Consider the following 26,765-nt stretch of genomic DNA (forward strand, 5'->3'; position numbering starts at 1 on the left):
GTCCAGACACCTAGCGCTCGTCACCGGTCTCACGCACAGTCCCTTCGACCTGCGCGAGCTCGTGTGGGCGCCTGAGACCGGAATCGCCGTGACCGCGCAGTGGCCATATTGCGTGTCAATCGACATCCTCAGATCATATGCAAGGGGCAGCTCGGGCCGACAGCCGACTGCAGCGGGGCGGGGGCGGGGCGGCCGGCGCCGCCGAGACGCCGCCGCCGCCGGCTGGGATCAGCGGCGGCGCCACGCCCCGCCCCCGCCCCCGCCCCCGCCCCGCCGCCGCCGCCGGCTGCGGGCGGGGCACCGACCGCCGGTCCGCCGCTGTCATTTGTCCTGCTTCCGGCGCTTCTCACTGGAAGGATGGGGCATTGCTGATGGCTCCGGATTCAACCGGACCCATGCGGAGACGGGCTAGGTCAAAGTCCGACGTAAGATACGTTGTGACTTGTGAGATCTTATTTTTTCGTAGTCGTATTTTCAAGAGTTCAGGTAACAAGCAAGCGCCATTTCGCGCATTCGCGGATATGCAATTACCCGTAAAGGCCACTGTTAGCATACCCTGCTAAGTAAATTCGCCAACTCTTATATCTTATTATAAATACAGAGTTCGAATCGTAAGGTTGCCAACCTAAAAAGTTAGTAGACCTGTCAGCATTTTCTGTCCCATTTTTATATTGTCGTTCTATTTCAATTCAATCATGCTCCACTATCAGGCAGGCTTCATTCCGCTCTCGTCAATATTCCCAGCAGATACGGTCGTCCTGAACTTCACCCCAATGGCGCTATCATGCACAGGCGGGCATCGGCCGGCGCACCCAAAATGAGAATCTTAGCAGAGACTTCAGCGACGTCCCGGCCCCACACTCGTCCGAGCCGGCAGCCAACAACAGTCACCCATTGCGTGAATCGACCTAACGAAGTCAGATATGTCAAAATGCATTTATAAGCCGCTTGAATCGATCAATTGCCGTAGCTACGATCCGCTAAATGTGTCTGAAAAGATACTGATAGACAAGAAATACTGGAAATGGAGGTAACTCATCATATTCGAGCTTTCACTGGCCGCTTTTTTACCAGCACGTCGAAGATGCGTTGGGCTTCTATTTTGGCCGAGTGGTGATGAGGGAGTCGAGTGAACGGTCTCGGTGCATTCAGTTCGTTGGAATTGAAAGCCGTTCCCCGAGTGGGGTCTCGACGTACCCACAAGAACCTTTATTTTCGAACGAAATGCGTTTTCTCCTGTCGTCTATTCATCTTGGAAATATGTGGTACTTGGATGCATATGTATCGTTGGAGAATGGAGATAACATGTTTTGATGAAAGAAGTTCAATACGGTCGGGTCTAATTGGCTACCAGCGCGCGGGCAATGACTCAAATGCCTCCTCCAAAATGGCGATAGCATTGAAGACATGAAACATGCGATGCCATTACTACATGCAGACTAGGAATGTTCAGACATGTACATACATATGATTCTTGAGGAACGGAAATTTGACAAAGCGCCTTGAATTTAAAATGTTCATAAGATAGGTAATCAAGCCAGAATATTTGACAAATTAAATCAAAATTAATCTTTATGCACCAGACATTCTAACTCTTTATCCACGAATCACTCATCCGATTCACTTTATTCAAAAACGTGAACAATTGGATAGCAATGCACGCAACCAGCTGAAATAGGTAAGTACAACCGTGGTCATGCTATTTACACTTCTGACCATTCTCCGCCAGGTCGGATCAGCCTGGCCTCAGAGGAGTGCTTCCGGCTGGTGGTGACGGTTCGAGCTGCCGACTGCGGAGACCAGCAGCTCTGCGGAGGCAGGGGCTACTGCGTGGCTCGACCTGACCAGGTAAACACAGAAGTTACCTGGGCCCAATCTCACCAAGTGCGGTAAACTCAATTTGGGGTAAAATACCAAACTACCCCACTCCGTAACTACAAAAATACTGTCCCAAAATTAAGTTTACATAACTTGGTGAGATTGGGCCAAGTGCCCAACCTCACCAAGCTAGTTTAACTAATTTCGGGGTAGTATTTTTGTAGTTATGGAATGGGGTAGTTTGGTATTTTACCCCAAATTGAGTTTACCGCACTTGGTGAGATTGGGCCCTGTACAGGAAAAAAAAAATGCAGATGACTTGAACAGATGCTAAAATGCATCTTAAAAGGGTTTGGCTGTGACTATAAATGGGTTTCACTAATTGGCTTGTTGGAATTGGCATTGGATTTTGTCTGTCCCTGCATGATGGTGATGAGTACGATGATTCATCTTTTGGCAGGAAGCATTTACTTGCTCCTGCTGTTCCGAGTGGTCCGGTCCCTATTGTGAGGTCAGTGACCCCTGCTCAAAGCGACCCTGCGCGGAAGGAGCCACGTGCGTCTCAGACGGCAGCGACTACAAGTGCTTCTGCGCTGAAGGTAAACATATTAAAATAGTTAGGCTTCAGGTCGGCATCAGGCGTCACACACTGGTCCATAGTCAGCACTTTGTCTTATGCTCGAATTGTTCGGAAAATGAAGGCGCAAAAAAGCGTTTTTCAAATTTGGTGAACCGAGTAGGTCTATTTGATGTCTACACTGTGACGGGCTTAGTGCCCGCGGCATCACTCTCCTCCGAATTTATTTCGTCTAATCGTTGGCTTTTGTTTTAGCTATTGTGTGTGTGATAGTTCGTCGTAGCCCCGCGAAGCCTTTCGTGAAGAGCCTTCCACGTCCTGTTCTGGTTCTGTAGAATTGTACCATTTTGATGAAAAGCAAACTTTAAAAAAATGTTTATTAGAAGACAATGTTTTTGCCCATTCTTCCTGCTTCAACAACCGAAGTTTTTAGACGCCGGTTCAAGGACCTAATCATCCATTTACATTTTTAGATATTGTACGTTAAAAAAAAAAAACGTAGCAAATCATGAGGCAAGTTATACAGTTCAATATTTAATCCTGATGTTTGATCTGATAATTATTTTAACAGATGAAATGAAGAGGCAGTATTTTATTTTTCTTTGCTATATTGGTCTCATATGCTACGCAAGAATAGTAAAAACATCTCTGAATATATGCCTAAGGTGGATAAACAAGCAATGCGTCTTCTTTGTTTTCCTTGAAGGCCAATACGCAGCAATTTCTAAACGTATTTAGATGCTCCCTCTTCCGGCTGAGGGCCCCATTATCAAACTTTTGCTGACGATATAAAACTTTGAACAAGTTCACAATTCGCAGCGTCATTATAACCGACCTAAGCTTAAAACACTGCAAAACAAGGGGTTTCGCTGAAAGTTGGACGCGATTCCTGCCATAAACAACAGCTGAACATTATTCAGCAACTGCAAGGGCATACAATATTGATAGAAATAAATATCTCATAGATATACAAAACAATAAGAAGAAGAAGAAAAAAAACACTCAGCCGTAAGCATAAATCTTCAGGCTGAAAAACCTTCATATAAAAAATGTGAGATGAGCCTTACATAAATATCCGATTCATATGCTTGTAAATTCTGAATTTTGTAACTTCGAGCTCCGAGCGGCACTCTCGTACTGCCGATGATGTGGTCTCATCGCAACGGGGGCACGTAGACTTTATAACGAAGGTTGAAACGTTTAACCTGTATAAATCCTTGTCCTGCAAAGCTGTCTTGACATCCGACAGAGATGATAAAAGCTCTATTCCTTTTTAGTACACGTGTCCTGCATTTTCCCGCAAATGTCTTGCGATGAACAATAAAATGCACACACTTCACAAACGCCACAATTTTCCCTAATTACCAAGTCGCATACCGCTGTATGACTGCGCGACGACTTAAAAACTTCATGAAATCTTCATATGCGCTAAATTTCCCTACTGTAAACTGGCATCATCTGAGTCCTACCGTATGCTAACTAACACTTCTGGCCCACGTCAGTCCGATTAGGACCGTTTATCAGACTTTGTGTCACCGTTCCGTGAAGTTTTACACGGGGCACGTTGAAGCGCGCGGGGGTCGTCGAGTGTGCTATTGACCGACCGACCGACTGTGCCTGGCCTGCCAGAGAGGCAGTGCCCGTCTTCAGCGACCTCGAGCTCACAGAGAGACCACATGCTCGTATATCGCGGACGTAATCCCTGACCGACCGTCACAGTACATAATGCATAATTAATCTGCCTCTGTCGGCCGCGGACGAAACCGGGACGGCGGGAATCCGCGGATTATTGCGGATACAAACTTTTCTTCTTCTCTAAGGCCTCATCCGGGCTCCGCTTTGCCACAACTTTTAGGAACAACTTTGAAGGATGGTGACTGTGTGGCGATATTTCATTTTGATCTTTTTTTATAGAAATTTTGTCCGAATGGATGAATGAGTGACTATGGGCCCCGGGTGCCCCGCCAAGCAGTGCTTGTTGCGATGACACCACGGACCCGCCCTGCCCGCGCCCGGTTCACCGGTGATAATTTGGATCGAAAGTTAAACGTGCCGCAGGTAGATGGCGGCACGGTCCTCTCGGGTCTATAGCGTGGCCCTCTCTCGCCACTTGCCAGCTGTATAGGAACGCGGGTCAAACGACGTGGAGCTTCCCGGCCGCGAACTCGCTGCCACCGAGCTAGGAGACGGACGCCTTATCCACTAGGCCATCTGTTCGTAAAAGTTTGAATTGAGATTTTCTAACCTTTTTTTGTTTACTTATAATTTTGCTCTGATCACTATGATTTGCTAACAGCTGAAGTTAAAATTTGAAAAGGTCTCATGTTTAGTGCAAATATGATTTAATTAAAGCCTGTATCTCAGAGCCATATATCACCCAAAGGCGATGATAACTTGAAGCTTATTCTGCGAGCTCTTGAGACCAACTACCCGAAAAAGAAATGTTGAGAATAGTAGACAAATAATGACATGCAATGTGTTCTCGTGTCCAGAAACTATATTTGTTCACCGTTCACTGACGTAATCTGGTCGGTATGTCGCAATCACTGCTCACGATAGACGGCCTCTCGCCGCCAGCAGAGGTCGAGCGTCACAGCGCTGGGAGCTGCAGGAGCTCCATCGTTTGAGTCAACGATCCAGCTCTCATACTGTAGATCGATGATACAATGTTTTGAAACTTAGTCAGAAAGTGAAAGCAGTCGCAACACTGTAAAAAAAGTTTAGCACCATAGAGGTACTTTTCAATTGACTAATTTTCAGTACCCTAGCGGTGCTAAGCTAAGCATTTTATTCGTACTTAACTGAGATCTAGTTTAGTATCAAGGTGCTAATATAAGTAACCATATTTGTTTAGCACCCGTGTACTAAATGTAGTACCCTACACCTGCTAGACCAATTTTCAGTACCCTAGCGGTGCTAAACTTTAAAAGGTGCTAAGAATAGCATGCAGTTAGTACCTTCCGTACTCACATATGAACCGTTTTAGCGCTATTGTTACCCCACGACAAGTAGAATAATGCTAACGAAAGCATTGGGGCTGAAAGTAGAATATCTATACTAGTTAAAGCTGCTGCATGAAAATTTCGCAAAAACTGCTTTCTTTAGCAGCACATACTTTCACTAGTTACTGCAAAAGGACTAATCAATTACCAAAAAGGAAATTGTGTAAGGCCGAAAAGACGTGCAAAAAAGGTTATATCCTAGATAAGTGATAACTACAAGTCTCAATTAGTGTGTTTTGCATTCTGCAATATTCCCGTGTAAGTGCATCTTTCAAGCATCCAACACATTATAAAATTAAAAAATAATAATGGAACATTTATTAACACTTCATATCATCTGCATGAAAAACAAATGTAAATATATACACAAACAAACGCACGGGAAATAACGAAAGGTCGCTCATATACCTGCACACTCGCAGTGACCGACGATAAACGCGAGATCGACTGGGGGAGGCGGGGGGGGGGGTCGTTGAACCGACGTTCCGTTCATGGCCATAAGTTCGACCTCATCCACGACCAGACGGCGTTTAGTGATAGACGGAACCGGAGACCCCGTGTTGTTGTCGTAGTTGTCCTCCATTGTAAGTGGTAGTCGACGGAAGAACTGACCAGGCCCCATGCCTGGAGCAAAAAAAAAAACTGGATCAGTTCCAAGATTTTTTTTCTGTTGGGAGCTATTTTCGCAAACAACACAACTTTCCTTCAGACCAAGAAGCGCGATTTGCCAAAGTCGGAATATGAAGCACTTAAACAATATAAGATAATGTCAAAAGATACAACGTGTCAGACTCACCAAAGTCGATCAACGTCGGTGTCGGTGGCATGTGTCGGTGGCAAATGTTCATGTACCACCCGGCCCCGGAGCACTTCACTTCACTTCACTGTACTGCTGCACTGCACTTCCCTCCACCTCACTGCCTCCCGGAGCAGGGGCACGCACTCCCATGCCACGCACGACGGATTCCACCGATAATAGTTGATTTAAGCTATCATTCCAGAGCTATCACTCGGTGGCATGTGCCCGGAGCACTTCACTTCACTTCATTTCACTTCATATACCGGAGCACGTGCACACACTCCCACCACGACCAACGGACTCCACTAAAATGGCGCAACACGTGGCCGGAAACAGCTGGCACGCGCATGCGCATATCGCTCTGCGCCGTCAAAACGTGCTAAAGGGCTGGTGATAAGACTCCCAGAGATTTGTAAAGCAGGGCTTAGCTACTTTCTTTGGCGCCAATTTCAAATTTGTTTCCTCTATAAGCATGTCCGGTTCTATTGTGATACTAACGTAAGCACCATATTCAGCATTACCAACTTCTAAAACACTTAAAATGGTTCTAATTAGAAATCTTTTTTTTTTTTGCTCCGCCAGCCTAAAGCCAGTCTGGAGCCGGGGGTCATTACATCTGGCAATTTTGGCCAGGAACAAAGTTTTACGTTAAGCCGGTTTATGTGAACCCGGAAGCAATAGCAACGTGGGAGCCTATCCTTAGCGTGTATGAGCAAATCTAATGGGGAACTTACTTTTGCCGAAGTGCCGAAAAAGCCGGAACAAAAAACACAGATGAAGAAACGGTAACATTTATTTACATCACATATTCATACACTTGTTTAAGGTGTCAGTGTACTGGTGTGGGGTGTATTGTCAGGGAAAAAGTCCTAAATAACAAAAAACCTGACGCCTATTGCAAAGGGGAAAACCCCGCGCTGAAGCCAAAGAGCGCAGGGAAAAAACCCCTACAGTTGTTTAATCTAATGTGTAGGAGGTAGAAGGGAAGGGATAATGACGGCCCCGTGCTGGGGAGGGGCGCCCGGCGACCACAGGCGTAAACACCTTGGCCGCCAGTCGGCGTTGGCTCTCAACGACTCCGCCTTAGCGGGTCGGAGAGCGCAATAGGGGGCCGCCAGTTACACATAGTGCAATGCAAGAAACATCAATGGCTAGAGCGCGAGCAAACGATGCAATCAGAAGGAAAATGTAAATAAACGACCGGAATTTAGGTTGCACGTGTAAGGAACTGGGCGCCGCGTTACTATCGTCCCCACGGCACCCACTCACGCCCGTGCTCGGGGTTCCGTTTGTATCAGTGAGGTGGTTTTTATATGTTCTTAATAAGACGTGCCTCCTGAAGAAAGGTAAAAAGCAAATCATGTAGCTCTGGATGATCGTCGCCAAGGATAGTTGGCAAATCAAGACTGAGGCCATGTGTGGTAATGTGTCTTATAATGTGTCTCCTGTGGTGCTGTAAGCGTGGGCAGTGGAGTATGAAGTGCTGTATTGTGTATCTTGGATGTGTGGGGCAATAGTGACATATTGGAGGTGGTACATGGTCGTATATATGCGAGTGTGTAAGATACGTGTGTCCTAGCCTCAGTCTGGCCAGCACGGTTTCTTTTTGTCTTGTAGGTTGATTTGAAGAAGAGAAATGGGAAATTGATGGTTTAATCGGATAGAGATGTGGATGTTTGATTGTGTCCCAGTCTCTTTGTCGAAGTTGCATAAAAGAGACGAAAATGTGGTTGATAAAATCTATAACTGGAAGCGGAAGATGATTTCGAGACGAGAAGAGAAGTCCAGTTTTGGCAAGGTTATCTGCCCGTTCGTTACCTTGGATCCCCATATGTGCGGGGATCCAGAGGATTCTTACTTCTTTATGTTCTTTCTGTAGAGCAATCAGCTGCTTTTTTATTTTGTATACCAAAGGATGTGTTTCCGTTTTTCTTGTCATCAGAGTTCTAACAGAAGAAGCCGAGTCTGTACATACTACTGCTTTCTGAAAATGTTTACTTACAATATATTTAAGAGCCGAACTAATCGCTATCAATTCAGCGCTGAATATGCTGTGGCTGTCGTGAAGTCTGTTTGTTTTTTCATAATTTTGCGAAGTTATAGCTGCGGCAGAGTGTCCGTCTCTCCGCGAGCCATCGGTATAAATATATGCGTCTGCCTGATGCTCTGCTTTGTATTTAAAGAACAGCTGTTGTGCTTCCTCTTTTGTAATTTTTGTCTTTTTATCGGTGAATAGGAAATCGATATGCTTGATTTGTTGTAAGAAGAAAGAGGAAAGTGAAGGTGAGGGCATGATGTTCGGATGGGATATTCGAAAGACGTTGAGCACCATTTGAATTCGAAAGGCGATAACCGGGAAGCGCCTTTGAGGAGCAGTCGGCTGCAGAGCTTCAGTGTAACGGTTGTTTAGTATTTTAAATGTGTGGTGTGAAGGAAAGGAACACGACCGCGCGAAGAACCGAAGGAGCTGGTATTTCCGGCGCTGTGCAAGTAGAGGCAGACTCACTGATGGACTGGGTACTAGCAGAAGTAGACGTTAAGCTCAGTAGAAGAATAGGTGATCTAAACTTATAATATTTGATGGGAATGTTAGCTATCATTAGCACAGTATTAGCACCATGCTTCTTTGTAAATACGTCGTAGGGTTCTTTTGACGCTAAAAGGTGCTACGAATAGCAGCCGTTAGTACACCAAATGCTAAACTTTTTTTTACAGTGAATAGTCGCTATGCAGACTGATTCTATGATAATTGATCGATAATATGATAAATGTAGGAGTAATGGCTATTACATGTCGTTTTGACTATTGGAATTTATTCAAGTCTAAAGTTGAAGCGAACTTTTAGCTTATATAGTTTTCATTTTGAAAATATAGTGGCATCTGCGTTGTCAGGATATTTGCTAGCAATAATTCATCTCCCGCTTCCAATGAAATCGTTTTATTAAATTTTATTTAGCCTTGGCATTTACGATGTCTCAAGACTGAAGATAGAAGCAGTTTGACGTACTGTGTTTGAAATGTCATGCAGTTCATGCACTGCTCTGATGAATTATTCTCCCTATCATTCCATGATCCCGCTTCTATTTCATTTCATCTCCGAAGCCTACCCCATTTCCTATGCCAGCGGTTGGACTTTTCGAAGTGCATCTCCCAGAAGGCTGCCCTTCCGTGCGTCAGCGCTGCGCAGCCATTTGTTTCCAATTGCGGTCCAATGCTCCTCTCAGCCCAATAGGCGTTATCGGCAAAACGCCTCTGCTGGCCCGCACTAGCCGGCTGATAAATCTGCCAAAGTGACGCGCTAGCGTAGCTCATCGACATTTATGGCGCAAAGTTACGAGGCGACAGGTTTTCGTCCTAGATGGATGGTCATGTAAATGGCCCATTATCAGCGAATTTCGCAGCTTTGTCTTCAGTCGAATTGGCCACGGGTATTTTAAATGTGGGTGAAAATTGTCCATCTGCAATAAAGAAAAAAAAAACAGGTACAGCGATTCTTGTGTACTGTTGATACAGACTAACTTCCATAGACCTCCTATACCGCCACTATAATTTTCTGTGAGCGGGTCCTGGAGGCATTTCTGAACAGAATCACCATTAAATGAATACTTCCCACTTATCGAACATCTTGGAAAGTGCGACCTCAACATACGATTATTATACGATACCTGCATTCTCTGAGCGCATTTCTGCCTATTTCTATTTATATTCCATTTAGGCGTGAGTATGCCACTATTTTGTCCCGTCATTTCTACGGCACTTTCATCTCTTAGGGACTTCCCCAGCCAACACCAATGCCCGGTACCCACGTCCCACAGGCACCACGGGCTCCAACTGCTCACGTCCGTCGGACACGTGCGGCACGTGCCTGAACGGCGGTACGTGCGCGCCGGACGGTGTCACGTGTCTCTGTCCGCGCGGCTACACGGGAGACGGCTGTGGGGAGACGGCCGCGGCGGGAGAGACGACCCCGTGCGACCCGTCACCCTGTCTCCGAGGGGAGTGTCAAGTGGAGGGAGACGCCGCCGTCTGCGTCTGCCCGCCAGGTGAGACCGGATCTGAACGGAACTGAACGGATCTGAGCGGAACTGAGCGGATCTGAACGAACTGAGCGGTACACGGGCGTGCTGCCAGACCACCTCAGAATTGGGCTCAGTTGGGGATATTTTGGGGATTTGAAATGCAGGATGCATTTTTATTAATTAAAATGACTGTACTTTGATTAAATACTTAACTCGGCTTGCAGGCATTGTATAGATTTTTCAAGTTCGTTATGTTGCTTGTTCATGTTCATTGTTCATGTTCATGTTCTTGTTGTCAATTATATAAAGTGATTACATTTCAAAGAATCGATTGGTGATTTGGTACATATTTCATTTTTATATAATATGTGTTGAGACAATATTTTCATTTCACTTTTCGCTATCTATCCGATCATAATATCGTTCCGCTTCAATGCTGGGTCGATCTTGCATGAGCCCATTGTGCTGTATAAGCCCACACGAAGACTGGATCCTGTCATATAATAGCCGAATCCTCGAGATGAGCTCAGCCAAGGACTGGAGGCCTCAAACTTTTCTCATTACTGGCCATAGCCTTAAGCTGTACCACGCAAAATCGATCAATGACATGTTTGCTAGTTTGCTCACATCTAATATTTTGCGGCTTTGGCTTATAAGGCGAGGTATAAGGAGCACTTTGGAAAGACAAAATATGTTTTTGGAACCTGCTCGCTGAGCCTGGTAGTCTAGCTTCATTATCATTGAGGTCGATTTGAATTAAGTGGCGCCTTTGATCATGTCTGGTGACGCAGACCTAACAAAACAGGCCAAAATACCATTTCCATTTTTGATTACATCTTTTATGGGCCATTCTTACGTTGCAAAAATCTAATTGAGGTCGGCAATGCTGCGGTCACGAACCAACTGACGCGTGCTCTTTGGGTTTTAGAGGAACTCTGTTCCATTTTGGTCCTCTGATCTATACTCAATCGCGGCTACGGCCTCCGATCACCGCCTGTCATTTGCCTACGGAGGGCAGTCGCGCCGGCACGTGCCTGGTTGTCGTTCGACGTTACGTGGGGGGGGGGGGGGGGGGGTCGGCAGAGGAGGCTGCACAGGCTGTGCCAAGCTCAGCTCTCTGATCCGTTCGACCGATCACGTCACAGCTTTGACAGCCACGCGACGTAGACGTCCGGTGACGTCTGTCAGACTGTCGCTGGTGCCACATCACTCCGCCCCAGCTGTCACATCAGTTCACCCCGCTGTCACATCAGTTGACAGCCGGTCCAGAGTTCCGCGAGACGGCGCGGCGAAATCAGGGCGCTCTGACACACGGAGAGCCAATTGTTTTACGGATTTCAGGCGAGCTGTCTTCAGCAGTTCGATACCAGATGCAGAACAGCGACAGTCGACCAGCGACAGCGTGAGCGACAGTCAATGGCTGCAGTAGCCCGCCGCCATTTGCATGTGGAGCCTTCCATACATATAACCGGGAAGGCAGAAAGACCGTGGTTCTTTTTATGTTCCTTATTTGTGTTATTATTGTAATAAATTTATGAACATTTGTTTTCTAGCTTGATTTGAGGCCGCAGTTATTAGTATTGTCTAAGGTGAGGCATCGGTCTTAAATGTGTCATTAAATCATGCCTCAGGATATGATAAAAGGTTTCGCAAACAGCTCAGAAATGGCGGTGTTGAAATCTAATAAACATCACACATGTCCATTGTCCACTTGTGGTGGAGGCTACCTATCATGATTCAGGCTAACCATGAAGTGTGAGATGTTTTGTTCGAAGAAGGCCAGCGCATATTGGTATTCCGAAATTATATTACGAAATTCATCATATCAACGAGGTTCTGATCAGAGCGCGGTGGTATAGTAAAAAAAAAAAAAAAAAACGCTGCGCAGTGTAGTTGACTGTTGAGAGCGTCGGAGCATACAACCCTGCTCTATCTTTGAGCTCGCGGAGGCGACACGGTTCAGAGACACGACTCTCGCACACTGGCGGAACCGGTGGGTGTCAGAGGAGTGCGTCCGGCCGACCACAGCACAGCGACTGCCTCTGACGGCTGAGCTGAACCAGACGGAGGGCGCGGTCCCCAGCCGTGTGCGGTAGCCAGGCTGTCACCAGCCGGCGAAAGAAACCAGACTGCTAAAGTGCCGCCGGACGCTATGGCTGGCTGACGCCCTTGTGAAGCTTCGAAATCCGCTCCTGAATTTTAGATATGGAACAGGATCTCAGGGCAAGGCACTGATGACTATTTAATGTGATCTCTATGTAGAGCAGCCTTAGCCATTTCGTTATTCAGTTGCACAGCGTGTTTCAATCTCTTTCTTTTCCTTGAATCCCCCCTCTCTCTCTCTATTCTCTTTAAAGTTTGTAAAAAAGAAAAACATTAATGTTTTTTTTTTTTACAAATTGGTGCTCGAAGTGCTTCCTTACCTATTATAACTAAGTGTTTGTAAATAAATTGTCCAATGTCTAGCATAGGCTTCTCCTGTCATATCGCGTTACCGAAGCAGCAGCACCTATAACGATCCGTGCCTTCTTCTCGCCAGGTTACCGGGGCCAGTTTTGTGAGACGCACGACGTGTGCAGTTCGGCGCCGTGTCGGTACGGCGGCACGTGCCACCCGCTGGGTGACGGCACCGGCTTCAACTGCAGCTGCGCCACCGGCTTCCGCGGCTCCGTCTGCCAGTTCAGGGTCAGTTCACACTGCAGTCAGCTGCAGTTCAGGGTCAGTTCACACAGCAGTCTGCCAGTTCAGGGTCAGTTCACACAGCAGTCTGCCAGTTCAGGGTCAGTTCACACAGCAGTCTGCCAGTTCAGGGTCAGTTCACAGAGCACAGTCGGGCTGTTCAGGGCCAGTTCACATAGCAGTCTGCCAGTTCAGGGTCAGTTCACACAGCAGTCTGCCAGTTCAGGGTCAGTTCACATAGCAGTCTGCCAGTTCAGGGTCAGTTCACAGAGCACAGTCGGGCTGTTCAGGGCCAGTTCTCTGAGCAAAGTATGTCAGTATAGAATCAACTCACTGGGAGATATTGATCAGTTCAGGGACAGTTCATTAAGTGGACACTGCACAGTTCGCCAGTGCAGAGTGCATTCACTTTGCGACACTTTTCATTTCAGATTTACTGTCATTGGCAACATCATAACTTTTTATCTAAACATCGAAAAATCTTCCCAAAATACCGGCTGCCCACTTTTATCAATTGTCATCTTCATTAAATATGCACAACATCCATCGCCCTAAAAATGCTCCTTCATGAAGATGACCGACAGTCCGGTCTGCATCCGCAGCTGTCGCGATCCACCTTGATGGGAGTGGCCCGCCGTCAGTCCACTCTGCTCTGATGAGTTGCCGGACTTGACATGGTGAGCGACGCGTCCATCGTCGCCGGCGACTCCGCTCGACCCGCTGACCCGTGCTCTGACGAACCGCGCCTCCTCCGTCCGTCCCAGCCCGACACCGAGCCGGCCAGCAGACCCCGAGCAACCGCAGCGCGACGCGCCTCCTCCGTCCGTCCCAGCCCGACACCGAGCCGGCCAGCAGACCCCGAGCAACCGCGGCGCGATGGGGAGTGAAACGAAACGCCCTCGACCGAGCCGCCCTCGACGCGCGCTGTTGAGCCGCCCAATGGCTCAGCGTTGAAGGCCATTTTTCTCGTAGCCATGGTTCATTTACCCCATTGTTGAGTACCGCCATACTCATATTTCTCTGGGTCGTTATTTGAACCAGCGATGGGAACTTTGTCTTCGCATGGATGCTGCTCGTTTCGAGGGCCGCCCAATTGCCTCCGCAACTCCGCCACTGAATTTCATCGCTAATTCTCTGGCAGTGGTCTGGGATCGTTTCGGACATAATCGGCCACCGTTTGCAGTTCTGTCGGACGGCGCTACTCGGTCCGGAAGAGGCACTACATTGGCTACGCTGACCGGGCGGGGGCGGGGGCGGGGGCGGCGGCGGCGGCGGCGGCCGTCCGTCTCTGTCGCCGTCTCGGGCCGTCGTCGGCCGGTGGGCCGGTCCGAGCAGCGCAAGGTATCTGTCACCGACGGTCGTCGCTGCCGACACTGCCGCACCGGTGCCGTCTCAGGGGGAGTGAATGGACGCGGCTCGGAGGGACGCGATGGGTGGTTTTACCAGCGCGGTGGGCGGTTTTACCAGCGTGCTGGGCGGTTTTACCAGCGCAGTGGGCGGTTCGCTCTGCGGGGCTGTCCGCAGGGCGAGTTGTTGTATGTCCTCAGCAGTGGGCTGCCTGACTGTAGGGGTGGTTAGTCGTCGCCAGGCGCGGATACAAGGGGGGGGGGCCATGGGGGCCATGGCCCCCCCTTGGCCGATTTTTTTTTCAAAAATAAAATAAAAAGTTAAAAAGTTAAAAAGCTGAAAAGGGGGCCTCCTGAAAATAAAGTGGCCGAAATCCGATGAGTTTTTTTTTAACCTACCCACTTAGTTATTTCTTAGAAGACTAGCTGAGAAGACTTCTTTGTTAGAAGATTGGTAAAGCTTTTCATAACTTGGAGGTCTCTTATACTCACAGAGATGACCACTTTTACAGGGCCTCCTAACCTGCACAGAGGGCCTCCAAGCCTGCACAGATGTTGAGATGTTGCCTGAACAGCTAGATAAGCTCAATAGACGCAGTTTTTTGGGGGGGGCCAACAAGTGGGAAGATGGGGCCTCCAACAGGTGGGATTATGGGGGGGGGGCCTCCTGGTTTCTAATGGCCCCTCCCTTGGAGATTTTCTGGATCCGCCCCTGGCCGTCGCTAGGGTGGAGCAGTTGTCATGCAAAGTTGGCTGCAGGACGGGCCAGTATAGTGTGTAGAACGGGCTAGTTGTCTTAGGGAAGGGTCGGTACTCTCTGCAACAGGCAGGCGATTAGGTACCCATGTACTCACTTACGACAGGCAGGTACAGTGCTGATTTGTTGGTTGCCTGCACATGAGATATGACCCACTGCCTCCACCATTTAGCTGGAGTATGCCTACTGTGCTATACTTATATCTGCCATGGAGACGAAGGTTTGCCTCGGAACGGCGCTGTCGGTCAGAAGTTTCGTGGTAAATTCCATTTAGTGCGGTAAAATTATAGGACTTACTTTTGCATTTTCAACGCGTAACGAGCTCTCCTAAACGCTTTTGTACTTTTGTGAGCATATTATGAAGTGGTGACTGAATTAACCTTTCACGTTTTCAAAAAAGACACAAAAATGACTTCAGCTAATATAACTTGGAGGCAACTACATACACTAGCGAATCAAACCTGTCATCAAGACGGCTCTAAAGACCATCACCAGACGCAACGGAGACGAATCTCGTCTCTGACCTCCGGCGGACGGCTAATGCATGCATCAGTCGAGGGCTGGACAAATGACCGGGCAATTAGCAACCACCGTGGGACAACGGCTGGCGGATTAGACCAAACGAAGACTGACCTGTGCCCGGCAAACGGCAGGTAATCGGATTATATACCCCATGGCGGTCAGCTCGGTATTACATTATGGCATTACCAATATCGTTTGGCTTATCAGTAGATAATTGCAGGGGTGATGTAGAATTCCTGGAAATATTCCACTAGCCCAGGACAAAGGAAGTTATTCACCGATAACTAAGCACCCCCTGGGGAGTCGTTTGACAGACCGCGGCTGAATTCAGCTCCGGCGCCAGTATGCGTTTCGTTTTCGGGATAGCCAAACTGGCGGCGGTTTTTCATTTGGGAATTCTCGGCGCCGGGCAGTCGAGCATTGTGAACAACATCCTGGGACTGTTGTTGGCCACCGTGACTGCCGACTCTGGGACAAAGGTGGCGCACAGAGGCCATTGTGGTGCGCTGTTTTGTCTCGGTCCAGGGACCGCGGGGACCGTCCCGATCGGTCCAGACCGAATACCGACTGCCTTCGGCGACACGACGCCGGCACAATTTGGGACTTTTATTGTCTTCCCCTGCATTGATTGCATCCCTTCAAAGGAAGTCCAACTTATTGAACAACTGGATCGGTATAGCCATATCAGACGACCTAATGCAGTAAAATGTTGAGAGGATGTCCACTGTTTGCACTCAAGCAAAATTACATTTTCATGAAGAATAAAGGCATTAACTTCATGTTTCCGATTATTTTTCTTTTGTGCTTGGTCTATCTTACTCCTCTTCATCTTGTTTTCCTCTCCCTCTATTTATTGCTTGCTCTCGTCTCTCTCTCTCTCTCTCTCTCTCTCTCTCTCTCTCTCTCTCTCTCTCTCTCTCTCTCTCTCTCTCTCTCTCTCCACTCCAACTTCACTAACGACGTTATTGAGTGCGGCGCAAGGATGAATACCAAGTGCCAGCTCACCACCAAAACCATACCATAGTTAGCACGGAGCCCGTGAATGTATAACGACGACCTGGTCCATCCCGCTTGTCCATCTCTCCGTGAACTGTACTCTCGGCCGACCGGTGGCTCTCATTTGAGTCGGGAGGGCGTGTGAGACGGGAGTGGGATGGGAGTGGGAGTGTGAGAGTGAGTGGACGCCGACCCGTCTCCGGGCCGGGCACGGCCGACCGGTCAGTATCCTCGCAGTGAACACGCCTCGCCGAGTGCGACTGCGTGCTTATGCCGCCCCCACATAGCGCGTCCGCGGCCTATTGTCCGAGCTATTGTCAGTCTTCCTGGCAACGTGGGCGATGAATGCGCTCTTTGAGTGTAAAGCCACGGCGGATGATCAGAGAGTATGTGGCGCTCGATGCTATGTAGTATTGTAGATACTACGTCTTTCCGGTGGGGTTTGCTTGTATTTTCGGAGTAAGGTATCATAAGAGCAAGACAGCCACCTGAGGCGCCATTGGTTGGTCGCGTCTACTGATTATGTGAAGCATAGGATTAGCTATACTCGTATATAGGAATAATGCCTGCTGCATTGTGTGTTCTACTCTCAGTCACGTATTTGTGTCCTGTTTTGTGCAGGTGCTGCCCCTCTGCACAGTGCACCCGTGCTCCAACGGCGGCACGTGTTGGGACGAGGGCGCCACGTACTACTGCACGTGCCAGCACGGCTTCTCAGGAAAACACTGTGAAGGTAGGTGACCATCGGCTGATTCCACCGGCTCGCCGCGCGGTAAAAGAGGCTGAAAGGACTGAAAGGCGCTGCTAAAAGGATATGGTTGTTTGATAAGGGACTGAATGGCGAGTAGATGATATTGAGTGTCAGCGCGTCAATACTTAGACCGCATTCGTGTCATGTCAGTGCTTTGACCAACTTCATTTAGAATAAGAAGGTATAATGTTGATGCTATACCGTCTACGCCGCGCGGCAAACATAGAGGTTATATAAGCCAAGCCTATGGAGATAGATAGGAGCTCTCTGCTTGCGTGAGTTGTGATAGACTTGTTATTCACCCAAACTTCTGAAACACTACATAATGTAGTATTTCCCCAACTGTTGATATTCACACGATCAAAAACTTTCGTCCCGCGTTTCGGAGTCGCTGTTTATGCAGACTAACTTGGCCGCCACGTCTCCCCCAGCCAATTGTGAGATTTCACGCTCGAAGAATGGTGGGTCGCCGGCGGCGTCTCTTGACATATTTTCCTCTGTTGTGTGCCTCAGTGCCTCCGGGTTTGATCGGCCACTTTGACATCCACCACATGCGTTCCGGTGTGCCGATCATGGCGTCGCTCTCCATCGGACTCTTTCTCGTCATAGCTGTGGTGAGATGAACACACGGCCAGAGGGGGTGGAGATAGGGCGGGAGGAACGGGAAGAGGGGTGGGCAGATGGTGAGGGGAGGGAGAGGAGAGCGAGGGTGAGAAAAATAGGATAGGGAGAGACAAGATATTGAGGGAGGATTTAGAACTGAGAAAGGAACGGGAGGAGAGGGAAGAGTATGGACAAGGGAGATTTTAGAGTATGGAAGGAGGAACTTGCTATCAGTTAGTCACCTCCACCTGGCTAACTTTGATCAGCGCGTGCGACATTTCACCTGGCTCAGCTGTTAACTATGTCGCTAACTTTTGTTGACATCTCAGCGAACTTGATCAATGAATCAAGCCCCTGCCGCCCAACACTAACACGATATTCGTGGCTCGGATTGCGAGCCGTAATTTACACCAGCTTTACTCCGATCTGGTAATCAACCTACCCCTGCATGATTAAATCGGTGATGGATTACACCCTGCATATGACGATGCACCGTACCTCTGTTAGTTTTAAATGCTCTAGCCTAGCTATGATCCGGCCGAGCTGTGAGCTATGACCTGTGACCTGTGACCTGTGACTGACCGACCCCTGACCTGTGACCTACGACCTGCGACCTGCGACCTGTGACCTGTGACCTGTGACCTCAGGTCGGCTGCTGCTACTGCCGCTCGGTGGGCGGCCGACAGTCACTGAGTCGCCTGTGCCGACCTGTGAGCAAGTGCCGCTCGGCAGCCCGCTGCTGTCCCCGCCGAACGTACAAACAGTTCAGGTGAGCCGCTCAAACGTGCTGACAGAGTCGCTCAAACGTGGTGACAGAGCCGCTCAAACGTGGTGACAAAGACGCTAAAACATGACGAGAGGGTAAGTTGAATCATAACCGTGTTTGGAGCTGCCAACACTGGCCGGGAATCATGCAGTGAGGCATAAAGAAGAACACAGAAGCGAGTATTCAATCGTGGCGAATGGTAATACAGGATCACAGTGTAGTTGCTCGAGCTGAACATGAAGGTGCCAGAACACAATAAGGTGAGCCCCAAAAGAGCTGACATTTGGTGAAGTGAAACACGTATCATTCTCTGACTGGGTTAGATACTTCGTTGGAATTGCAATTTCATGCGGAGCACCTCAGTCTGTTCCCGTCATTAAGTTGAAGTTCCGTGTGAGTTTAGTGGGTAGTAAACGGGAAATGTGAAGACGTCGGCCGGGTTGTATAATAGCGGGATGTTCCAGGGTGCCTGAACGACGGTGACAATATTGCGGTGTGTTGTCGTGCATTTGTAATGCAAGAGGTGACACGCTGTACGGAAGCTTACACGTTCTGGGGACGGTGGTGCGCCGTAGTAGCTTCAATGGACTATGTGGTTTCTTTAAGAGTTAATGAGCTATGCACTGTTGAATGTTTAAAGCCCAAATCGGTAAATGTTGACCTTGATAACTTCTGGTGCCCAGTCCTTTGACATGACCTAAAAAAAAAATTAATGCTTCCACCACGATCTTTAAAAAGACATTTTGAACGGCACTTACCACTTGTCGTTGAGTGAGCTAAGAGCGAGTTCATGCGTGGTCATCTACGCCCGCTTCTGTTGTTTTTGTGGTATTTCGCTCGTACCGTGTGAGTTTATACTTTATAATGCTGTCCTAATGCTGTCATCTACTTGCTTCCTTGTACATACTGAAACAGGTTCACGGAAAAGGGCGTTTATTTAGTCGGCATTTTCAAGTTGGCATTGATGCTGCGAATGTATATGCATAACTTCGCAACCCCTAATTTCGGTACATTTAGCGTCTAATCGGTACAATATTCTCTTAATTCATGACACTCCTAGACAGTGCGCTGTTAGATCGTCAACTATTTTATACATGCGCCACATAGAAGACATTCTTGGCGGCTATGTTATTAGTACAAGACGGACTGCAGTAAGGCATTTGACATTGGTTGGTTATTTAAGAGGATTTGACCATGGATCAATAAACGTCATAATTAATCCTCTCCTTCCGACATGACGGCAACTATGTCGCTAGACCGTGGTACAAAGCGACAAGATAGCAAGGAGACACCGAACTATCACCGAGCCCGTTTGAATCAATTGTGTTGTTTAATTGTGTTTAGTTTTGTATTATTTCTTTATTTCACCGTAAATAGTACTTTATGCGACCTTCACCTCGTTTAAATGTATTTTATGTCTCGCTCGACTTGTTTAAGCACGAGTTTATAAATGAACGAGTGAAACGAGTTCATTTATAAACGAGTGCTTAAACAAGTCGAGCGTGACATAACATACATTTCAACGAGGAAAGGTCGCATAAAAGATATTTAAATGATTTTTCCCGCCGATACGTCAATAAAGTCTTACTATCTTTGAAAAATAGTTGTGCATGTGCAGCAGATCGGTACAAAAGGAAGAATAACATTGTTAGTAAATGAAAAAACAAAGAACTTATAATGTAGACGAAAACCATACAATTTTCCATCCTCTTCCTTCCCCTCACACTTGGGGAAAATGTGGGAAACCGGGGTTATGGGTGGGGGAACATTTATACACATGTGCTGAATAGGAGCCGCAATTCCATCAGCATATAACCATCCATTTCTGTGTGCTCCTTGTGTCAAGTACGAATACAAACACGGTCAAATACTTGACTTATCACAGAGGACTCGGATAGGACTCGGATATGGTGATAATTTAATAGTCAATGATTATATTCGTGTCACCCGACTGCTGTAGGACACTGTCCAGTGTCCATTGTTCCTTGGTCGGCATTTTGCTCTAAACGAAGCAGCTGTCCTTAATTTATTTGAGAAGATATATGGTTTGCGGATGCATTTGTCACCCACTTCCTCATAACAGGGAGCATAAGGCACGGTACAAAATATTATCAGAGTTTTGGAGCGTGCCTGCTAAAATACGCAATTGGTAGGGCTGTTTAAATGCCATCACCGGCAGAACTGGTCAATTCGTCAATATGTTTTTTTAAAAAAATTCTATTGATCGATGTGCACGAATTTTCTTGTGATACCTATCAGCAAAGACATCCAATATCCATTTAAGTCAGTGGTCTATAAAGGTGATACAAAACAATATCATTACCCATACAATATACAGCTATGATAAGGCCATATCTGAATCTATACCAGGGGTCAATAAACCCAAAGTCGTTTAAATAATATTTATGCACTAGTGCATAAATATTCAACATTGCTTCAGCATTGCATGACCTTATTTATCATCTGGCGCCTCCGATTTCAAAGGATTTTCTTCAACATTGTCGAGGCGGGAAAAGTCATTTAAATATTAATTTTGTTGTCACACAATGTGGACAAACAAGTATGCACCGTGATGCGAAGAAGAATATGTTTCATAGACGACTGGATAAGAATGAGGTATAATTATTAGTAGAAAAGGTGAACAGAAGTATGAGGCAGGAAGGTACAGCTATTGACATTGAAGGCGAAGTATTACGTATACTACGGCCCATTTCACAGAAGGGCTAAGATGCGACTGACGCAGTTTTTCATCTAATCTGCTGCAGTTTACGCCCGAACGTTTCATAAAGGGATTGCGGATAGAACCATAATAGCCATTTTCACGACGGCCATGTACTTACACATTTGGTGCACATCTGGTACAGATTAGGTGCAGATTTGGTCAAATCAGGTTCAGTGTGTCTCTTAGCAGCTATCAGCTAGGTTTGCACTAATTGCTTATATGCCTCCTTTGTCATATTATCAGAGAGCATCATCGATTAAAACCACTGAAATAAATTCATAAAATGAAGATATTTGCTGTAAAAGAAATTAGGTGCAGATTTGGTCAAATCTGCATTCGCCGGATAGCCCGTCGTGAAAACGGCTAATATGTTATTGACTATGATTTATGTAGTGAATATAGTAAAATATAATTCAAAACAAACAGAAGTTTACAACTGGCGCATATTACGCACATTACGCCCTCGGATCCTAATAAAACCGCCTAGCTCTAAAGAGGGTGTGTACTGTGTACTACCAGGTTTATGAACTCGGCCGGAAGTTGGAGTTGGAGTAGGTAGGCTGATATATTTGGAGATGCACATGCGATGTGCTAGTGGTAGAAATAGTGCTATTAGCTTGGGAGGTGCAGAATAGGTACATTAGTCAGAAATGCAATGAAACAAGCCTTATACGAGCGCTGAATGTTGTGCATTTCATGACATTTGTGAGGGATGCATATGATGCAACAGTCAAACTTCGAATATCGTCTGCACTGTTTGTATCAATATAGCACTGTTCTGAGAATGGGCTGAAGTTGTGCTCGCGGTGAGTGAAATGAGTCTTCTGCGAATCGGTTTTACCGGGAAACAGTGCTGGAGATGTCGACCGTTTCCGAAAATTGCGACTGAAGTTGGTCGACTAATGAAATTTATTCAAATTGTTTGCAGCGCGATATTGTGCCGGCTGGAATGAGACGAGCCGACATCTCTCTGGCGGGTCGCCCATTTCGCCGGCTGGTAAACAGTCTTCTGAAAATCGCCGGGCTCGGAACTGCAGAAAACAGCCACTCGGTCTTTACACTTGACGGCCAATTCCGATGATCCCCTTGACTCGTGCAGCTATGCTCACTGAGAGGTGTTATGCCAGGGTGACTTGCACCGCATAATACAGCCGAACCGTGGTATACTGCTTGTTTTTCTCTGTTGAGCTGCGCTTTCGGTCTATTTATTTGGACCATTTCTCGGTCTTGGAAAGAGAGGATAAGACTGAAGACATCGGACTAATTAGACAACTGGCTGGGGCACCAAAGCGACTCAGCCCTTTCCGTTAGGCCTGCCGTGCCCTGTGGGACAGGTCGTCCGGGTGGGACAGGTCGCGCGGGTGGGACAGGTCGACTGGGTGGGACAGGTCGCGCGGGTGGGACAGGTCGACTGGGTGGGACAGGTCGTCCGGGTGGGACAGGTCGACCGGGTGGGACAGGTCGACCGGCATCGCACGGTCTCCCTGGGTGAGTAGGTACTACTTAGGTGCTTCAGCTTCCAATATTAACTGCCGCTCCGGTTACCCTGGTGGGATGACCACATTGCAGCTTGGAACAGGGAAGTATGCCAAGTGAAGAGGATTCTAGATAAATCAGTCCTGTGGACGAATGGAACGGGTGACGAATCTCGATATCAAAGAGCCATGGGTGAGGTGTCTTATTAAGTGATTTGTTAGATCAGTCCTAGAACCGTGAGCAGAAAGAATGGTTGCTTAGTCATCTTCAATGCGACAATACCCAACGGTAATTCTTTGTTTTCTAGGGCCACTAGCCAACATAGATCTCCTATTTCCTAACAGGCTTATCATTCTGGATCTTTCTAACTTGTTTATCAGATGTTTTATAACACCCTCCTTTTATTGCAAATAGTTTGAATAGTCCTGCAGTCCTATTGCCTTAGTTGTCCTGTCTTTTATCTGTGCTTGCATGAGTTTCCGAGAGTTGCGCTCACGAGGAGCACAGACGGTCTGATTGTTGGTCTGCCACCGTTCTGGGAAACGCCCGTGGCACATGTTTTTGTTTGATTAGCGCACTCCCTGACCATGACGTAGATAGGGAGGGGTATCTGTGTGCGTGCGGGGAGGGGTAAGGGAGAGGTGTCGGTGTGTGTGGGGGGAGGGAGAGGGGAGGGGATGTCATTAGTAGGAGACAGCTGACTGACATTTAGCGGGGTATAAGGGGTAGGGTACACTGACTAGGCAAGGAGAGACTCCGTTCCACGGCAGAGAGTGAGATTCCACACCCACCTGCCGGTAGAGCCACTCGTGACTGCTGTCCCGCGGGGAGTGTATAAGTGTGGGGATGTGCAGAGAGAAGCGCAGCACGCTCGCCTGCTGAGGACTGTCGGTCGCTGCACCCTGGTTGGTATGGCAGCAGCGCTCCTGAGCAGATATCGACTGCATTCTGACGAGAATAACGCAACGAATGCAGATGGTGTATAAAAAGTGGTGGCGCCGGGGCAAAAGAGTCGGTCTAGGGAAGCTGGAAGAGGCAGAGAGCGAGATGGTGATGCTGCGGCGCCCGTGGCAAGGATAACAGAATCAGTGTTTTATTGTGCCATCCATCAAATTCAGCCCATTGCTTATTTTTCGTGTGTCACTCAATGGTCGGTTCAGTGATTTTCTGATTAGTAAGATAGTTCTTTCCATTAAAAAAAATCAGATTTATGGCCGAGTGAACTGTGAAACACATGATTGAAGTTAGCCAATGCTTCATTTATTCTCCGAAAAACACGCATGTCAGTGTCATATTTCACGCCTTAAACTAAAAGAGCGATCCTCAACCCTCGCTAATTTTACGCAACCAAGACATGTTTGAAAGCCAAAAATATTGTATTTACATAAATGCCAGTATGTATGTATTATGTTGCGTGTACCCAGTACCCCAAATGATAGGTGCCCATTCCTGTTTCCAATATGGGCATCTAAAACAGCAAAGCTTATCACTAAGTGCAGTCTCACAAAAAGACGATGTCAGCTAATCGACCAAAGTTGCCTCGGTTTTCCTCTTGCTTACCTACTGTGAAGTAGACATGAGGTCAATCTTTCCAACAATATGTGAACTGTGAACACTAGGTAACAGTTTTTCTAATAATAGTATCTCTCTCTCTCTCTCTCTCTCTCTCTCTCTCTCTCTCTCTCTCTCTCTCTCTCTCTCTCTCTCTCTCTCTCTCTCTCTCTCTCTCTCTCTCTCTCTCTCTCTCTCTCTCTCTCTCTCTCTCTCTCTCTCTCTCTCTCTCTCTCTCTCTCTCTCTCTCTCTCTCTCTCTCTCTCTCTCTCTCTCCAGACCATAAGGCACCATCCTTCATCAACATCCTTGTTTCGGAATGATTGTCACTCCACCCAGGCCCCGAGGAAGCCGTTTGTCATTTCGTGACGCACCGTCCGACGGTTGAATCAGCCCGATACCTCCCATTATCCACTTTCACACTGACCTTCACAAACCAAGCAAGCAAAGCTGACCAGCCCTCCTCACGTTGCAGTGAAGACCAGCGGAAGAACCTGCTGGAGATGGGCTACTCCCACTCCCACCAGCCCATTGTGGAGCCCATTTTCGCCGACGTCGACTGCTCAGAGGCTGCCGAAATGCCGTTGATAACGTGATCTCGCTGCGCGCGTCATCTATGACAGAACTACCAGTTACGTGCTCTGTCGCCAGAGTGCAGCAGCGTCGCCGTGTTTGCCAGCGCCGGTTCGAGTGTGTCCGCTGTTCATGTTTATGCCGTTTTCGCTCCAGTGGGCTGGCTTATCGACCCCAGCGGCTCATCAAACCTGCCGTTCGCGTGCTAGCCTGGGGCGTTCGATGTCCAGAAATGCTGTATTAGTTGACAAGTGCCTCAGAATGCTACGGCGCCGGCGGAAAGCGATAAGGCGGCGACGAATGCCTCAGTGGTAGCTGCTAAACGAGCTGCTTAGAGCGGCGGCGGGTGCCGGATGAAAGGGCATTGACAGACCAAATGCCTTTCTGGTGCGCCCGGCCGTGGCTGATGGAGCGTTCGCTGCTCGGACGAGAAATGTGATCGGAGCGGCCACCGGTGAAGCGAGTGAGATCCGAAGGCGCCTGCTATCCGTTCAGTGTTAAACACAGGAGGGACAATGTTAGATGGGTGCGGTGCACTTTTTGAGACGTTCCTATGTATGTTCAGGTTCAAAGATGTAGTTTATAGTTTATTTTAAGGGACAATATTAGTTCTTTTCACGACAAAACGTTGGACACTATTTCAATGAATTTGAAAGCTAAGAAACAGAATAATCATTAATCAGCATTTTATTTGAAAGGTGAAAACACTTCTAGTTGACAGCGACTAAAACTTTTCAAGATACAAAACCGATCAAGCTGTTCAGATAGGTAACTAGGTGCCCAATGTGCCGTCGTGAAGAGAGCAAAAATGTACTGACATCCCTAACTATTATGTCCAAATGACAAAGGGCTGAGGGAGAAAATCATTTTAGTTAGAGACCGTAGTAATAAGTTCACGACCTAGTGCTTGTCTTTTAGCTTTTTAGGGACTGTGCTGATGTATCATGTATAAATATGTTGGTTGAAAATGCTCTCCTGACAATGCAGCGTGACATGTCTTGAGTGGCAAAGAACCGTGACCTCATTGTAACCAATAAAAACTTCGTGTTCTAATTTATGTGACATGATGTGTATGAAGTATAGGGTGTAATGGGGGTTGGTTTTAACCCGTGCTCGGCGCCAACCACGCTGAGCACCGGGCAAGGGGTGGGGTGTGTTTGAACAACTCCTGCCTTACACCTAGTTCCTGGCCCACTTAGCAATGCGCGGTAAGCCGCATTCGAAGGAGCGTCAAAAATAATGACGAAAGTATTCCATTAGTCTGAATTGTTGTTATCACTGATTTGAGAGACATGCTTAACCCGCGACCTGGTGGGGTCTGTTTATAATGCGACCTGGTGAGGGGGGGGGGGGGCTATTTTTGCCCCTCCTCGTATCTCCGAAACTAATGGACGGATCCACAAAATTCAAACGGCATTCAAAAATCCTGTCAAATTTGTTGAGGGTCATCCAGTTTCATTGACCTCAGGGTCACCGATGACGTCACAGGTCAGGTCAAAGATAAAATGATTTGCCGTTTACGGGTCTTCTAGGGAATGCGCTATAACATCGAGGAAAACACATTTTATCGAAAACCAGCGATAGGGTGTCAGTTGCCTAGTACATATGTTGCTATAAGAGGTCACTGATAAGTGATAATACCAGGTCAGGTCACAGGTCAGGTCACCAAGGGTTGATCTGTGATAAACAAACAAGACGCTTTGGAATCGTCTCATTTAGGCCTTTCGTTTGGTGCCGCTTTTGTTTTTGTAGCTTCTACATTTTCTGTATATTTAGGTAGCAAGTTATACAGGGGAGGGGCGAAAAAC

At 47.5% G+C, this 26,765-nt stretch overlaps 1 protein-coding gene across 1 annotated transcript; it reads left to right on the plus strand.

Annotated features, from left to right (window-relative positions):
* Nucleotides 1–1,653: 1,653 nt before the first annotated feature.
* LOC122366515 (delta and Notch-like epidermal growth factor-related receptor) lies at nucleotides 1,654–26,010 on the plus strand (the record flags this gene model as incomplete). The annotated part of the gene is made up of 8 exons (XM_043338860.1): nucleotides 1,654–1,848; nucleotides 2,279–2,417; nucleotides 10,012–10,239; nucleotides 12,755–12,900; nucleotides 17,137–17,248; nucleotides 17,780–17,880; nucleotides 18,517–18,638; nucleotides 24,860–26,010. Coding segments are annotated over 8 exons (1,164 nt in total), but the record flags the coding sequence as incomplete, so codon positions are not given.
* Nucleotides 26,011–26,765: the final 755 nt, after the last annotated feature.

Source organism: Amphibalanus amphitrite, unplaced genomic scaffold, assembly GCF_019059575.1.
Source record: "Amphibalanus amphitrite isolate SeventyFive unplaced genomic scaffold, NRLGWU_Aamphi_draft 000813F_arrow, whole genome shotgun sequence".
Classification (NCBI taxonomy): Eukaryota; Metazoa; Arthropoda; class Thecostraca; order Balanomorpha; family Balanidae; genus Amphibalanus; species Amphibalanus amphitrite.